The sequence below is a fragment of the Myodes glareolus genome, chromosome 3 (assembly GCF_982192425.1).
Source record: "Myodes glareolus chromosome 3, mMyoGla1.1, whole genome shotgun sequence".
NCBI lineage: Eukaryota > Metazoa > Chordata > Mammalia > Rodentia > Cricetidae > Myodes > Myodes glareolus.
In genome coordinates, this window is record NC_142028.1 from 35,211,507 (window position 1) to 35,230,036 (window position 18,530).

At 39.4% G+C, this 18,530-nt stretch overlaps 1 protein-coding gene across 5 annotated transcripts in view; it reads left to right on the forward strand.

Annotated features, from left to right (window-relative positions):
* Tmcc1 (transmembrane and coiled-coil domain family 1) overlaps positions 1-18,530 on the forward strand; it is a 184,449-nt gene that overhangs the window by 129,953 nt on the left and 35,966 nt on the right. Inside the window, exon 1 of one of the 5 annotated variants that reach the window (XM_085686926.2) lies at positions 1,172-1,328. The exons of 3 other annotated variants lie outside the window; for them this stretch is intronic. In XM_085686926.2, coding sequence (XP_085543052.1) covers positions 1,302-1,328 — 27 coding nt within the window. In that variant the 5' untranslated portion in view covers positions 1,172-1,301. Of the gene's footprint in view, positions 1-1,171; positions 1,344-18,530 lie in introns of those variants that run through there. One more of the 5 variants, XM_085686924.2, reaches the window with a different exon arrangement.

Genomic DNA, 18,530 nt, shown 5'->3' on the forward strand with positions numbered 1-18,530 from the left:
TACATGGTGAGACTCTGTCCTTAAAAATAAAATAAAATTGGTAGATGCAGGGCTCAATAAGTAAACTCCTTGCAGAGAACAAACCCAAGGACCTTAGTTGGGATCCCCAGTACCCATATAAAAAGCCAGTTACAGTTCTAAGGAAGAAAAGACAAGAGGATCCCTGGAGTTTGTTGATCAGCCAGCCTAACTAAGTCTGTGAACTCCCAGTTTGACAAAAGACATTTAAAGGCAGAGAACATTTGAGGAAGATAACCAGCGTATTTGTGTGACTTCCACACACAAAATGCACAAATTGCTAATGTCCAGAAAGAAATAGGCTATCACCACATGAATATCAGGTTTGTGAAAGGAACTGTGAGTGATTCTGTGCAGATAGTCACCTCAGTAGAGTGCTAGACTTGACAAAGATGAAGTAGAGCACTTTTTTATTTATTTACTTATTTATTTGAGATAGAGTCTCATATATACCAGGCTGATATGAAACTCTCTATGTAGCCAAAGATGACCGTGAATTTCTGATCCTCCTACCTCCTTCTCTCCAGCGCTAGGATTAGAGGGTTACACCACCATGCCTATATATGCTGTGCTGGGAACTGAACTCATAGTCATATACATTCTAGGTGAGCATTCTGCCAATTAAGCTATATCCTCAGTCCCACACTTACATACATTTTTGGTAAACTAAAAAGAAATGGTATACATGAAGTTGGACATGTGTGAAAAATGAAGTTATTAGTCACACCTTCAGTCCTAGTGTATATCCATAATCAAAGATATGTTTTCATAATATTCTGCCTGCTCTGTATTAAAATGACAGAGAAGATTTGGAGCTCCTCAGCTAGGTTTCAGGGTCCAGGAATAGGAGACTCCAACCTCTTGTCAAAGCAGAGTCAGTGTGTTTGTGATATAATTCGAGTGAACCAATAAGTTCTTCAGATTCCCCACTTCCTGTTCAATGAGAACATTTCTTTCCTACATTTTAATACTGTGAGCTGCCTGTGGTTGGTGTTGAAGGTGTTTTCAGTGTCATTGCTTAACTGGACTGGAGGTGATCTCATGTGACAGTGTGACGCTCTTGTTTTGGAGTTGCCATTACTTTCTAGAACAGGCATTCTGTATAGCTGCCAACATGCCCTGGGTACTCTTGCTTCATATTGCAGTGATACTGCTTTGTCAGGGTAGAATTCAGCCTCGCAGGGCTAGAGTCAGTCTGCTGACCTCATGCCACAGTACAGCATGTTCAAACCTGGGAGAAACTCAGGGGTTACGCGGCATATTCCTCCTCCTCCCTCACAAGCATGGAACCGGCACTCTCCTCGGAAACCGTATGTTGTATATGTGTGTGTATCTGTCTCTTTTTATGAATATCTTCCTTGTTCCTTTAGTTATACAGCTTTAAGTGGGGGCTGGTTGCGCAGACACAGGAAACTGGGCTGCTGGAACTTAGCACTCTTCAGCAGCAGAGCTCAGCCAGGGCATGTGCTATTTTAAGATGGTGAGTTTGAGATAATAGAGAACCCTGTTATGTTTCCTAGCTGTTTGTTTCACTCATAGCTATTTGGACAGAATGCAAGGGGTATTGTGTGGCTATATAGGCATGCTCAAATTGTACTAGAGTATCCCAGCAACTTGGGTGTGGGGCCTGTTTCCATGCAGAATAGATGTTATCCTGGGTTTTTCAGGCTACAATGTTACCGGAAAGCAAGCATTTCCTTAAGTCAACAAAAAGGTTTCACTTGCCTTGGAAGATTAGGAAAAACTTGAGTTAAATGTGAAGATGCCAAGCATGCAGAACAAATAGATATTTGAGTTAAAGCCAGTTTGAAATATTTCTCACATTCTTCTTTTAATAAAAGGCTTCTTATCTTTGAGCTACTGTTTTCATTGTTTTTTCCTGTGAAATGATGGTTTTCTGAATTATGAACAATATGTACATCTCTGTTAATTTTCATCTTTAGATCAACAGCACAAGGCTGTACAGTGAACTAAACAGGAAAATGATCCAGCTTTATGCAACATCCCCCATGCTCACATTTCATCTTTAGTTCTGAATAGAAAACTGAGTCATTAGATTGAGTTCACTATGGGTTGGTTTTATAAACAATGCATAGATACTTTCTAAGAGATAATGAGGTTTTTTTTTTTTAAAGCAAAGTCAATTCTTTAGAGTGTTCCCCCCCCCCGGTTCTAAAATTAATACTGTTTGATGGTGAACAGTTGGACTTAAGCTCCAAACAGATTTTTCACTCTAGAGTTTGATTTGTAAATGCCGACTTTATTAGCAGATTTGTGCTTCTGATCTGTACCTTCCTTTTCTGTTTGTTCTGAATCTTGGATCCTGAAACCTTAGCACATCTTATGTTTGTTCTGAGGTTATAAAAGGTCAGTTTATTTTTCAGTGTTTTATTAAGAATGCTAGTACAAGGACTGGAAAGGTGGCACAGTAGGTAAGAGTGCTTTTCTTGCAGAGGACCCAAGTTTGGTTCCCAGCACCCATAACAAATGAACCTCAACTGCCTGTAACTCCAGATCTAGGGAATCTGGCACCTCTAGCTGCCATGGAAACCTAAACTCACATTCAGAAACACACATAATTAAAAATTATAAATCTGTGAGGAAAGAAAAAAAGAATGGTAACACAGGCTGAGTGGGGTGGTATGAAGTTGAAAGTATTCATAGAAGAGCACTAAGAGATAGGGCAGACACAATCAGAGTTACATCTTGTACTCCGTCAGTGCCAGTGTCAGACAGGAACATAATACAGAACTGAAACACTCCAGTTGCCCTTACCAAGTACTTGCATTACTCATAATAGTAGAAATCTTTCTAGAGCTGGGAGGACCCAACAAGTCAGTTGTAGACACTTGCATAGCATGCAGAAGCCTTAGGTCCAGTCCTCAGTACCCCCTTCACACACACACCACCACCACCACCACCACCACCACCACCACCCCAAAAATAAATAAATTAATTAATTATTAATTTGTTTTCTGGGGTACAGTGTGCCTGAGTGAATTTCTTATATTAAACAGTATCCTTACTTCATTATCCATATCTCTTCTTCAAACTAATAATCCACTCTGGTCAACTAAAGTATTCTTACTGAAACTGTGATTTAAATATTCAACAATGAAGTAACTGCATCTGCATCTCAGGTTCTTAACAGGATTAAGTGCATCAGGAGGCTGTCAACTGGGACCGTTTGTGACAGCTGAACACCTTTCTACACTACAGAATTAGCATTTTGAAGGAAGACTTAGAAAAGGACAATATAGCTAACTGTAGAAAATCAGTGTGGAATTTGAAGGAAGGGGAACTCTAGAAGTCACTATTGTGCTCTTCTACATTTTAAATGTTTAAGATTTTATAGTGTCCCCAGAGGTTACTCCATTCTAAAGATTTTTTGCCCTTTTTCTTTCTCAGTAACCCTGCAGTAGTCACACTTTTATATATTTATGTTCGGGCCATAGACATTCTAGACAATACCTTGACATTATGTGAGCTTTTTCTACAAATGCTCAAAAATTTACCATGGCAACTTAAAACAAGCTTGACCACAAAAAGATGCTGTACTAAGTATACTTTAAAGTTTAGAATACAGTGTTTTTTAAACCGAAGTTTTATATACATTGGACTGTTACTAAGTGGTTAGTTTTTAGGTTTTTATGATACAATAAAATTTCTTTCACATCCAAACTTCTGTCATATGGAGATAGAGGTCACCTTAACGTGTCGTTCCTTAGGAACTGTCTACCTTGTCTCTTTAAGACAGTGCCTCTCAATGAACCTGGGATTCACCGTGTGAAATAGACTGACAAATAAGCTCCAGGGTTTGACTTGCCCCTGCATCCCTGGCATTAGGATTATATATGTGTGCTTCCACATTAGCTTTTTTATATAAAACCCAGGACCTCAGTCTTACAGGAAACAAGAACTGACTGAACCTTCTCCTCATCCCCTTAATTTTCATTATTAAAATGTAGACCCAAAGCTAGATGGTGGCACATGCCTTTATCCCAACACTCGGGAGGCAGAGACAGACGGATCTCTGAGTTTGAGGCCAGCCTGATTTACAGAATGAGTTCCAGGACAACCAGGGATACACAGGAAACCCTGTCTCAAACAACCAAAAATCATAAATACATACATAAGTATATCGATGATGAATGGACGAATAGATAGTTAGATAGATAGATAGATAGATAGATAGATAGATAGATAGATAGATAGATAGATAGATAGATAGATAAATGTAGAACCAGGTCACAAGACTGGAGAAACAGGAAGACAGAATATTTTTAACCTTTTTCCTAAACCAGAAGAGGGCATTACATCCCTGGTCCTCTGCAAGAGGAGCCAGTGTTAACAGTTGTCATCCAGAGTTGAGCTATCTCTCCAGCCCCCAGAGATGGTTCTTAGAGAAAGTGTCCAATACCTGTTTATCTTGAGATTGTCCTTTGTGGAAGCAGTGGTAAATAGTTTGTGTTACTTGTTTTGTTGTTCTCCATTGAATTAATTATATCAGATTACTGCTAAGTTTTGGGGCTAAATGAAGGGAAGAGGATATAGGACTTACAGCTTAGAACAACTTTTGGCATTTTCAGGGACCAGACCTGAAGAGCCATGACCAACTAGTTTGAAGTGTGAAAACAGTATTAGAATATGACAGTCGTCCCTGTTCTCACTGACCATGTGGTCATGGTTCAGATTGAACAGAAGGAGCTTTTCCATTTGGAGGCCAGGGCTTTGAGTTACAGTGTTGCATAGTGTCTGTTGTCTCTGGGAAGAATAACATGGTGAGAAGGTGAGGCTCAGGAGGCCTGACTTGTGGAGTCAGCCCTGCTGTAACTAGATAGGAACAGGAGTTCGGTTAGCATGCCAGCACTTTTATTTCTTATTGTGAAATAAGGCTCTTTCACTAGAAAACTCCTAAGGATCTTGCAATTTAGGGTGCCTAGATGAGTATGTAGATATATGTATACACAGACTTGTATAAATTGGCGTTTAAAATAAAGTAATATGAGGGCCAGCAAGATAGTTCCACAAGTAAGAGAACTTGCTGCAAAGCCTAATGCATGAACACCCACCCACCACACACACACAAATAAATAAATAAGTAAATAAATCAATAAATAAATAAATATGGCTTAATGGCTAAAAGTAGTTATCATGAAGCCTGATATCCTAAGTATTAATTCCCAGGTCCCACGTGGTGGGGAGAGAAAACTGACTTCTGAAGGAAGTCTGGCCACACATGTACAAAATAAATAAATAAAAATAAAAGTAATACATTTTCCTATGTCTCTCAGAAGTAGATATTTAAGCCCCAAACTGTATGCATTCTCTGTTTATATTCAGTTATATTAGATTTAGAAAACAATTTCCTAGTGCTAGTAAGATGGTTTATGAGGTACTTGCTGCCCTGACCTGAGTAGTTTGATCGCCAGGACCCACATATTGGAAGGAAGAAAACCAAGTCATACAAGTTGAACTCTGGCCTCCACACATGTGGCACACACAATGAATGAATGAATGAATGAATGAATGAATGAACGAACGAACGAACAAAATCTAACGCTTGATCATCTCACAAAGACCTGTTTGTAATTAAATAGCACATGAATGTGATTGTGTTGGGAACCAGATGTAGATCAAAACTGAAGCACAATTAAGAACATAGACTTCTTGGAGGTCTGGGCACATGAAGAACTTAAATTGAACATACCCTGGCCTCACCATCATATCACAGAAAGCATTTGACTTTTGATTCAGTATCTTCATAATCAGTAATTGATAACCTAGGTATGTGTAGTTGGTGCCTCTGCAAAGGCCTTACCTCCAAATAGAGTTCTGTGTTTATGTAAACAGCCTGAGAGTTCGTTGTCATTGACTTGACTACTTAGGATTAGCCACAAAGGAAGACAAAATGCAGTTCGTTATCTGCAGCGTGCTTGGATTTCTAATATGAGTCTTAAATTTAGCTTGAGCTCTAAGTGGTCCTTAGTCTTTAAATCATTCCATCCTCACATTAACTTTGGGCTCCTCATGAAAAACCTAGTCCTTGCCCTTTAATCTAAAAGTAGATCATCTTAGTACTTAGGCACATTTTTATTCTATATTTTAATTCATATGCATCTTGCCTGTATGTACATCTGTGTAGCACACATGTACTTGGTGTCCAGGAAGGCCAGAAGAGGGCATTGGATCCCCAGGAATTGGAGTTATAACCACAGAGACATCTCTCCAAGCCATGGTTTTTGTTGTTGTTGTTGTTGTTGTTGTTGTTGTTGTTGTTGTTTATGCTCTTTAGGAATGTTGACCAGTGTGAAAGAAAGCCAGAGCCATCCTTATCTTTAGCGTACTTTATTCCTTTGTGTTGCTGTTATGCTGCTGCTGGGGTGTGTGTGTGTGTGTGTGTGTGTGTGTGTGTGTGTGTGTATGCACATGCTCACGGCCCATCCTGGAATTCACTGTAGAGTTCAGACTGGTCTCTAATTCATGATCTGCCATTGTGTATCATCACACCTTACTAAATTCAGAGCTTTTTAAAATAAGTGTTAAATAAACAATCAGGTATAGTAGTCAATGCATGCCTCCCATCACTTGGGAGGCAGTGGTAGGCATATCTCTGAGTTTGAGACCAGACTGTTAATGCTTTGAGAAATAAATTCTCAGGTTCCTTAGCACTTAATTATTATCATTAAAAACAAGTGTGTAAGTAAGTGCTTTATAAAGGAAACCCTAATTACTATAGTGTGAATCAGATTTTCTAAAATTAAATTATTTCAGGTTAAACTCATTTCTAGTAGGATTGTTGTGGGGTAGATCAGAGTATCTGGGTTTCAGCTCAGCATTTAATGGAGTCCTGTGTGTAACTTTGTAGCTAATCTGAATACTTGTCAGTATGAAAGAAGGCCTCTGATGGTTTGCTTCAGGACACTCCCTGCTCTGATCATCCTCTTTATTAATTTCTTGATTAAAGATACTGCCTTGCTTAATTAGAGTGAAAGATGTCAAACAACTAAAAAGAATAGTTAATTTAAGCAACAGTATTGGAATCCAGGAAATTCACAAAGAAAAGCAGAGGTCAACACACCTTGTGAACAGCTGCATCACATTTGTGTCAATCTCTGAAAGGGTATCATAGATCTTCTTGCCTCAGCTTCCCAAATACTGTGGAAGCCGGAAGCCCTGGCTGGCCCAGAACTTACTATGTAGACCAAGATGGCCTGGAATTCACTGAGATCCACATGTCCGGCCACCCAGCTTCAAAAAAAAAAAAAAAAAAAAAAAAAAAACCTTAAAAAATGTGTATTTTTTAGTGTATGGATTTTTTTGTGTCTGTGTGCTATGTTTGTGCCTGATCCCAGAAAAGGCTAGAGGGGGGCATTGGATACCCTGAGCCTGGAGTTGGAGTTGTGAGACAGTTGTGAGTTGTCATGTAGGTGCTGGGAACCAAACCTGAGTCCTCTGGAAGAGCAGCCCAGGTTCTTAACCACTGAGCCATCTCCACCCCTTCCTCCTGTTCTCCTACATGAGTGTTTTTTAAATATAGAAATTAACTAGAAATTGACTCAGGTTCTTGTGTTTGTAGAAAAAGTATCTTAAGTATTCTTAAAATTAATTTTAATCTGATTATAAGGAGCTAAAATAATTTTGTCACATACTTAGGTAAGTGGAAAATGTTTTTTTTTTTGTTTTTTTTTAGGCAGCTGCCAAAGCTAAGAAAAACTAGAGACAGTGCTGTATTGATCACCCCACTGTGTTTTTTGAGACTGGAACTTCCTCTGTAGACAAGACTGACATCAAACTCCTGGCCATCCTTAGCCTCCCTTTGCTGGGATAATACTTGTGGGCCACCACAACGAGTTGCATTATTGATTTTTCTAAGCATGATTTAAAAACAGAGATCTTCCATATTCACTGGTACTTTGTATTTACAATGCACATGAGTTCTAGGACAAAGAACATGTGGACACTTGGCTTCATGTAAAATGTCTAAGAGGATTTATTCACTTTGAATTAAAACTTAAGTGTCTTTGCTTTCATTCTAACCTTTTGTATAAGAGACTTTTTTTCCCTTATAGCAGTTCAGAGTATTTAAATTTGAAATTAGAATTTATAGTCTCAAAACTAACCCTGCTTTTGTTTTCCATATTTGAGTCAAGTTCTCCTCCTCTTATGCTTGAAACAAGGGCTCTAGATTTCTTCCCTCTTCTCCTTCATCTCCAGGACAAAGGCAGCAGCTTGCAGAAGAACTATTGGTTTGTTTTAATGTCTTCTGTTTCCGTTGTGCTCAAGGCTTCACTGTGTGTGAGTCATCCTCTCAGAGGTCTCAACTCTTTTCTTGGAGCCTTTTTGGCCCTTAAGTAAAAACTGCCAATGCAGAATGCCTGAAACAGCGTGGAAAAACACAGCTTAGCCTGAGCTCACCCAGCACATAGTAGAGTAATGTGTTCCTTTCCTCCTTGCTAATCCCAAAGATGTGTGTTTGTGTTCATCAGAATTCATTAAATACCTGCTCTGTCTGGTTTAGGTAACCTCATGCAGCTCACTGTCCCTGAACAACTCATCTTTCCTCTTGACAAGTCTGTTTATGCTTTGTCTGTTCTCTTCCTGTTTCTTGGTCCTAAACTTCGATTTATTTTAATTATATATGGGGGGGCATCATAGTATATGTGTGAAGATCAGATAGACAATATGCGTGAATCAGGTTTCTCCTGCCACCATGTGGGTTCTGGGGATCAAACCCAGCTCATCAGGCTTGACTTCAAGTGCCTTTACCTGCTCAGCCATCCTGGGGGCCATGATTATTTTAAGTTCCATAAATCACAGTCTCAGAGGGAATGGGTGGAAAAACAAAGATTCAAATCTGTCTGCTATACAGACAGTAGCATACTTCAAACCCATTTACTGTGACCTGGTATTCTGAGCTTAATGTTCTCAAACAATAGAATAGTGTCATGTGATGGCATCTCAAGAGGAAGGGTGAAAGGCTGAAAAACTGGTTATTTATGTCTTTATTTGTAATACAAAGAGATTGAGAAAGATTTCCTGTTGATAAGTTGCCAGCTGATAGCTAGTTTTTACTTCTGCTTCTTCATTCTTGTTATAGCTCTTTTTTTCATTCTGGTAATTGTCTTAATATTCAGAAAGCATTTCTTTGAAACTCTGGGTTCTCTGCAGGTTAGTGGCAAAGCAATAGTGATAAAGCTAAGTGGTTAAATGGTGTCATGGTTTTGTGCTTTTTTCCCCATGCCATCTGTGACAACTGATATTTTGCAAAGAACAAATTAAAATAAACCTTTGTTTTCACATTGACTTGAACTAATTCATCAAATAATTTTTTTAACATTTTTCTTATTTTCTGACAATGTTTATTTTTCATGTTTATACAATTACCTATCAAAAAAGCAGTTATTCAGTGGTGCTTGCTGAAGCACAGTGAAACAGGCTGTGGATCCCTCGATGGAAAAGAGTAGAACATGAGCTGATGTGTGTTGGTTGACCTGACTTGACAAGATTTTTCCCAAAAGACAGAGAGCCAGGTCAGACACTGAAGAGAATATGTATCAAGGAAGGAGTTCTAAACAAAACTTACTTAACCAATTTTTCTAGAATTGGATTTTAAGACGGACACAGAAGTGCCCAGGAAAAAACTCAGATAGCAACAGTAATTTTGGCTGAGCAAAGAATCTTTGTCAATACTTGACTGGCATGTTCTTCACCTAAGATTTAGAAATCTTATAGCTATCTAAGTAGGACTTTGAAGAGAGTTATAACTATCTAACAGTGATAGAATATAACATGAAAATGGCTTTTCAAGTGGTGAATAGCAATGCTTTTTTTGTTTGTTTGTTTTTGTTGTTTTTCGAGACAGGGTTTCCCTGTGTAAGAGTTCTAGCTGTCCTGGAACTAGCTATTGTAGACCAGGCTAGCCTTGAACTCAAAGGGATTCACCTGCCTCTGCCTCCCAAGTGCTGGGATTAAAGACATGCACCATCACCGCCCAGCCAGCAATGCATTTTTAAAACATTTATTAATTTTTATGTTTATGAATGTTTTGCCTGCATGTAGATATATTCACTATGTGTATGCACTATCTACAGCGATCAGAAGAGGGCATAAGATCCCCTGGAAACGGAGTTACAGATGATTTGTTGGGGGGGTTGTTTTGTTTTGTTTTTCAAGACAGGGTTTCTCTGTGTAGCGTTGGTGTCTGTCCTGGAACTAGCTCTTGTAGACCAGGCTGGCCTTGAACTCACAGAGATTAAAGTTGTGTGCCACCACTGCCTGACTTTTTGTTTGTTGTTTGTTTGGGGTTGTTTGTTGTTTTGAAGTTACAATTGACTGTAAGCCCCAATGTAGATGCTGGGAACCAAAACCAGATCCTCTGCAAAAGCAGCCAGTGCTCCTAACCTCTGAGCCTTCTGTCTAGCCCCTTTAATGTATTTACTTATGTATGTGGGTGATGTGAACATATGTGTGTGTTTGTGTTTATTAGTACATGTAGAAACCTGAAGTTGATTTAGGTTATCTTCCTCACTTGCCCTCCACTTTATATATTAAGGCAGAGTTTCTCATTTGAACCTGAGTGTGTCACTTTGGCTAGTCTACCTCACCAGCTTGCTCCTGGGATCACAGGCAGGCTGTCACACCTACCCAGCATTTACCTAGAGTCTGTGAATCTGAACTTCAGATTTCACACTTGCCTGGCAAGCACTTTCTCCACAGACCATCTTCTGCCCCGTTATCATTTTTTAAAAGCATAGTTTACCCATGCCTCCTCTGAGTGATACCTTTCTGGTAAGGTAATGTAAGTTATGATGATTCATTTTCTTCTTTTGAAATTACTGAGTTACTTTATTTAGCATGGAAGATCATTTGGAAGATTAAGAAGCTTTAGTTAGCCTGGGTTCTGTGGTTATTTGTTCTTTTCCTTGTTCTGAGCTTGAACCTGAATCCTTACACTCTACCATGGAGAGAAAGCCCCGCCCCAAGAGTCTTGGTTGGTTGCTTGCTTTCCCTCCTGAAGAAACTGCTATTCTGAGACTGTCAGTGAAATTTCACTTGCCCCGGATGTTTAAAGTGTAGAGTCAATCCTTAGTTCTGCCAAAAACGGGAAGGGAAAGGCTACTATTTTGAAAATATTTCTTTATTGGACATTATTTTCATTTAAAATAACAAAAAGTAAAGAACTTAGAGCCAGGTAGGTGTTTTTTCTTCCTTCAAATTGAAACAGGGTCTTGTTATGTAACCCAGTCAAGCCACAAACTCACAATTTTAATAGCCATGTATATATCTTAATAGTATTAATATAGCAGTACCATGTGCAGTTTTGAGTTCCAAACAAAATTAAATAGATGAAATGTCATTTTTATCTTCCTGGAAACCTGGAAAACAGTTGTGCCTTATGAACTTTGAGTTTAAAGATGTTCTCTATTCTCATCACTTTGAGAATACTGGGCTCTTCATCTTACAAAGTAAATTTTTGCACACCTCTTCATTTGTTTGGAGGGATTTCTTGGGAGTTTCCCAGCACTTCCTCTTATAAGGCCATGTGTCACCATTTATGGTGATCACTGCTATGAAACAGCGCCCCGCAGCACCCTTTGCCCTTAAAATGATTGCCATGGATTAGAATATACCTCCTAAAAGTTCTTATGATAAAACATGATTTCCACATCAGATGGTAATGATCTTTGGAGGAGGGGCCACTGGAAATAATTAAGATTAGACGACATTTGAGTGGGGCCTCCACAGTAGCCTAAACAGCTTCATGAAGAGAGAGCAGTGTTAACATTCTTGCCCAATCTCACCATAAAATGCCTGTACTTTGTTAGTGCAGCAGGAAAACCCTAACCCAGGTACCAGTGCTATCCACTTTGACATCCAGCTTCCAGAGCTGTGAGCTAAATGAACGTACATCCCTACCAATCACATGGTTTCTAGGATTTTGTTATAGAAACAGAAGATGGACCAGGCAGTGGGGGATGACATTGTTCTTTTGAGACAGGCAGAGACCTAGTAGTAAGTGCTTATTAAATACTGCACTTTACACATTCGTTTGTTTGTATGCTTGCATGTATTCACATATATGCGTAGGTGCATGTATGGATTCTGGGCATCAAATTCAAGTTATCAAGTGCCTCCACCCACCGAGCCATCCCATCACTCTCTATACTCTGATGTTATTGAAACAGTGTCTCTTCATAGCCCTTTCTGTCCTGGAACTCACTATATAGTTGACTTCATACTCACAGAGACCTGCTGCCTCTGCCTCCTGAGTCCTGGAATTAAACACAGGTACCACCATGCCCAGCTCCTGTACTCATTTTTGAAGTATTGTTTTAGCTAGTCTGAAATGGTCAGTGCCAATGTTCTCTTTGGAAATCTTACAACTCTGCCACTAAGAAAAAAAACTCTGTGTCCTCCTTTCTGAACTAATTGGCTCTAACAGTAAAAGAAAATGCTTGCCCTATTTAGATGCTCATATGACCATTTCCAGCTCCTTGCTTTGTAGCTTCTCTGCTTCCCCTGCCCACTGGCTGGTGTTAACTTTTTCATAATTCAGAGCTGCTGTAGTCAAACAAAAATTTCCCTCTTCCTGAGTTCCAGTGGGAAGTTAATACAATTTCTTACTTTGAACTGAGCTAGTTTGGGAGGGCTGATACAGAAGATTCCTTGAGGGCTTCGGATTCCCAGCTGACTAAGGCCTTCCCTACAAATTTGTTCTCTACCGTCCATTACCTCTCATCCCAGTGCCCCTTGGCTCAACTGGTAGCCCTGGCTGACCTGGAACTCTGTTTATACCAGGTTAGCCTTGAACTCACAGAGACCACATGCCTTTGCTTCCTGAATACTGAGATTAAAGGTGTGTACCACCATACCCTGGTATAGACCTGTAATCCTTTTGCAGAACTAGGGTAGGAAAATCATGAAATGGAGGCCAGCCTGGGCTACATAATGAGATCATGTGTCACAAAAACGAAAGTTAACAAACTCAATGTGGGCCCAATTAAGATATAAACAATACCTAAAGCCAGTATGTGTTGGCCTGTGCCTTTAATCTCAGCACATTGGAGGAAGAGGCAGGTAGATCTCTGAGTTATGAGACCAACCTGATCTACAGAGCAAGTTCCAAGACAGCCAGGGCTACACAGAGAAACCCTCTCTCAAAAAGCCAAGAGAAAAGAAAGAAAGAGTACCTGGTTGTTTGATCAATATAATGAAAGAACATACTACTGTAAACACATAAAGGACTGTCCTGCTAAGATCCCTAGTGCCTTCCCAAAGAATAACCTTTTTCTCTAAGAACTGATGTTTCCTTTGTTTTTGTTTTTTAGGTTGTTTTTGGTTTGGGGTTTTGGCTTTTTAAGGTTTGTTTTTTACGAATACAGTGTTCTGTCCACATGTATGTCTGCATGCAGAGGCACCAGATCTCATTATATGGTTGTGAGCCACCATGGGATTGCTGGGAATTGAACTCAGGACCTCTGGAATAGCAGCCAGTGCTCTTAACCTCTGAACCATCTCTCCAGTCTTGGTTTTTGTTTGTTTATGGTGCTAAAGCCCAACTCATAACCATGCTTATGCCCCTGAGTGAACTACAAACCCCTACCCATGATAATCAGATCTATTTGAATGATCTGTAGTAATCAAATTAATTACTATTTCTAACTCCTCAATCATTGGCCATCTCTTTTGTTGGCACCTTCAAAGTCCTTGTTACTATTTCTTTATGAAATGCATAATTATAGTGAATTATGGTTACTCTTCTGTATTATAGTGTTATTCAGTATCTTAATAATTCAGACCATAACAAAGCCAGAAAGGTAATTGGGGATATTGTACATCTGTAATTCTGACACTTGGAAGGTAAAGGCAAAAGTTTATGGGTATCCTTTACTACATAGTGAGTTTAAGGCCAGCTTGAACTATGTGAGTCCCTTTGTTGCCTCAACAAATAGAAGAAGAAAAATCCAGAAAGTGTTTCTGAGGAAATTACACAGAAAAAAAAAATGTCTCTTATTGCAGATGAAGATATTGATCAGCAAGCCAAGGATTCACACCTACCAAAATGTCAGTTTCCAAACATGGACAGTTTCTACAGCATCTTTTCAGTAGAATATTTCTAAAGCAAATACATTTGTTTTTCTACATTTCCCTTCTTTCAAATTCTGGAAGAGTTCCACTGTACTTGGAAAAAGAATGACAGTCTTTTTTCTTCTTCCTGTCTCTTCATAAACAAAGGGACTTAATACTTTGCAGTTCTGTCACTTTGTTCCCAATGTTATTCCAGGCATCTGAATCAGTTAAAAACTAATTTTAAAAAATGGTGAATAGGATAGCTAAGAACCATTTTCAGGTCAGCAAGATGGCCTAATGACCCAAGTTCAGTCCCCATTGCTGCAAAACTAAAATGGTTTTAAATACCATAAAATCTTAGAAATATTCTCTAGCATGGTCATAAAATTTTGTTAGTGTTGTCCTTCAGGTTTCTTATGTTGTGTCTGTTTGGAGTTTCTGAGATGATGTCTTACTGTGTGCCACTGCCTAGCTTGGAACTCACTATGTAGACCAGGTTATCCTTAAACAGATAACAATCCTCATCCTCGCAGATGCTTTGATTGATTGTAACACTGCACTACCAAGCCTAGATTTTGTTTTGTATTTTGAGACAGGGTCTTGCTGTCTAACCCCGGCCAGCCTTGAACTCAGCAATCCCAATGGTTTCAGTCTTAAAATTCTGGGCCTATAGGGTATGGCCTCATTCCTGACATCCTGATATTCATTATATTGAACATAAACCCTGTGCTATAGAAAGAGTAATATTTTTCTTTTTTTCCCTTTCTTTCTTCCTTTCTTTCTTTCTTTCTTTCTTTCGTTCTTTCTTTTTGTCAGTAAGTCTAAGTTTAGAAAGTTCAGATGAGCTTTTTTTTATACATCAAAGAATAAACCCAAGTGAAGTAAGAATGCATGCAGCAGGACTGGAGAAATGGCTCAGTGGTTAAGAGCACTGCCTGCTCTTCCAAAGGTTCTTGAGTTCAATTCCCAGCAACCACATGGTGGCTCACAAACATCTGTAATGAGATCTGGTGCCCTCTCCTGGCCTGCAGGCATATATGCAGGCAGAACACTATATATAATAAATAAATACATCTTTTTAAAAAATGCATGCAGCAACTCAGGTTTGATGTACTGAATAGACTTACCCAAGTGCATGAGTGTATGTGTGGTGGTTTTTGTTTTGAACTCTAGGCGTCACCTATGCTAAGTACACATTCTGTCACTGAGTGTGTCACACTCTTCCTTCAGCCTGTGGATTTGAAATTTTTAAATGTTTCTGAACTATAAGATGGATTTTTTCCTCTGTCTACCATGTTTAAAATATTAAATCTTCATGAGTTTATTTTATTGGAATTCAGGGATATTTACATGCTTATTTAGCTTAGAAAGCCAATAAAATACTGTTTTAAGAGACTACATAGGGGTATGAGGCCAGCCTCGGATGTAAACGATCCTGTCTGTGGGGGAGAGGATTATGAGACATTATGATCTAACTTATCCTTAAAGATAAGAAGCATTTCTGTGCATGGTGGTGCACGCCTTTAATCCCAGCACTCAGGAGGCAGAGGCAGGCAGAGCTCTGTGAGTTCGAGGCCAGCCTGGTCTACAAGAGCTAGTTCCAGGACAGGCTCTAAAAAAACTACAGCAAAACCCTATCTCAGGGGGGAAAAAAAGTAGCATTTCTGTCTACAGCATTTCATACTAGCATAGTAAAAGACCATGTCCTTTCTGAATTACAAACAGAAACATGGAGATCTGTAACTAAGCTTTTAACAGCTTCTCAGCCATGTCCTAGAGTAAACCCAAACTCCTTACCAGTCCCCCTCTGGAAGAGCTGTTTTTCACAGTATGTACCATATTCTTTATTGAACTACTCTCAACATAAGCAAGTGGCAAAAAAGAAAATCCTAACAGACTGAATGAATTGCTTTGTGTTCTCTTGGCTCACAGAGAAAAATTGATACCTGTCCGTCTTCTCCAGAGACTACCATATAGTCAGAGCAAAACCAAATTGTTTTTCAGTGCTGTCATCAGAGAAGACTCTTTAATAAACCAGAAATAAAACTAGAACCTGTTAGAAAAGAATATTGAGAGAACCAAGAAGTCAGCAAAATCAAAATGGCACTACTTTGAGAGACAAGATACATGGTGAGACTGTAGTAACCCACAAGCCCATCCTTTCTATGCAGCTCGTCTATTCAGCGCTCCATTCTATCAGTTGAATCCATTGATATCTGAAATAGCCCTTAAATTTGTTAAAGGACTTTTTCTTTGTTTGGTATGTCTGTTTGTCTGTCTGTCTGTCTTTGTTGACACTGGCCCCATACTCACTATGTAGCTCATGCTTGTCTTGAGCTCCCAACCCTCCTACTTCTATCTCTGGAGCAATGAGAATATAAGCATGTTCCCATCATACCTGGATACTACACCTTTTCCATTCCTGTTTGTTGTTTGTTTTCTTTTGTAGTCCTGGAAAATTATACCAGGGCTTGGTGCTCACCAGGCACCTCTACCTGCTAAGCTATAAGTCCAGCCCTGTTTTTTTTTTTTAATTCTTTGAGATGGCATCTCATTGCTACCTAAGGTGACTTTGAATTCTTGACCTTCCTGCTTCTGTTTCTTGGGATTACAAGCATGCTTTCTGCCTGTTTCTCAAATATACTTTAAAAAAAATAAATGTACAGTGGGCATTTCTCACACAAACGGCCTGCTTGAGGCCCAGGCAACTCTCCAGGGGTACTATCCATATAGTATGGGCTCAACCAAGACACTTTGTCTCACATGCTTCAGTGGTCACAGTGGTAAAATGAGAAGCTACAGAGCTTCTTGCAAATGCTTTGACCAGATGACATACTCACTGCCTTTCTTTCACAATCCATTGGTATAACTGATTACTAGGATTGGTATACAAGATTACTAGGGGATGTGGGAAATGTTATCTTCTTGCACATGTGTCCCAGAAGGGAAGGAGCATTGGAAATACCTATCAGTGGGAACAATTTTGCTTCAAATTTCAGAATTGTAACATTACCTGCCTGGAGGAGAGAACATAATCCCCAGCATTCAACTGTATAATTATGAGGAAAAGTATTCCCTAATAGATTTTATACTAGGTTGAAAGTAATTAAACAGTTAAAGTAACTATTTAAAATGTTACATAAAATTTTAGTGTGCAAATATATGACATTACTTAATAATAAGTGTTTACTCTCATAATAAAAATTAAAATCACAAGAGCTACTGTTTTTTAGTAACAGAAAATACTTGCATTTATAAAACAAATTGGAGGAATAGAAATCACAGTGGCCAGGCTGGAAGAGATGGATAAATGAGTAAGAGTGCTTTCTCCAAAAGCTTGAGGACCTAAGTTAGGGGTCTAGCACCCACATAAACAGTCAGGAATGGTCACAAGTGTCTGTAACACCATGCTGGGAGCTTTGAGGAAGAGACAGAATTTCTGGGGCTTGCTGGCCAGCTAGGCTGCTTTTAAAAGGGGTGGGAGCCAGCTTCAGGTTCAGTAAGAGACCCTTGTGCAGGGAATGAGGAGAGCAATCGAGGACAGCATAGAAATCCATAATTTGATTGATTTCTGTGAAGTGAGACTATAGATAAAGCAGAGCAGGAGGATCTTGAGTACAGCCTGCCTGCATAGTGATAATCTGCCTCAAAAACAACAGAACATCTGAACAGACCAGACCCAGGCCTGAGCTCTCTGCATGGTTTTTGCATCCAGTACTGGATCTTAGGGTTGCAGTGCTTTCCAAGAAGTGGTTTTTCCTGTCTGTAGTGTCAGATTTAGGATCTCATACTCAATTGCCTATTTTCTTGCTCACTGTTTTTACTCCTACTCAATTGTCACTTACATAGTTTTCCAAATGTAGGATAGAAAACAAAAGAAGAAACATTGGGAAAGTAGAACTGTCTCTGGTGTTTAATGGAAATCTGTATAGGTTGCCTTTCAATTGTATTGACTGGACTAGGCTACCTCAGAGTGTTATTTTGTTGAGAATTGGTTTTACTTTGTTAACTGTCCTCAACCATTGTCTGAATGAGGAGACAAATGTGAATGTGGAAATAATGTCCTGTAGCTTTAAATCCAACCAGTTGGAAGCTTTTGTCTTTTATAAAAGATGCTCACAACTGGAACAGAGAGGCAGATCCTGTCTTTGCTCTCAGAGTCAAACTGTTCATTTGCATTTAGCAGCCCTAGCAAACCAGAGAGAGAGAGAGAGAGAGAGAGAGAGAGAGAGAGACTGAAGCTTTGTATTTATTCAGCACAGCACAGTCTTCCCACGCGCCCAGATGTAAGACTACTGAGTTGACGCAGAAGACAGAACTGAGTGTGTAGACCGAGGAGGGCACTGCCCTGCACAGCATCGACTATGTGGAGTGTTGATATGGTGCCGCTGCACCTGCCTGTTGTGTACGAGCCGTTTCTCTGAGATTGAAGGTGAGAA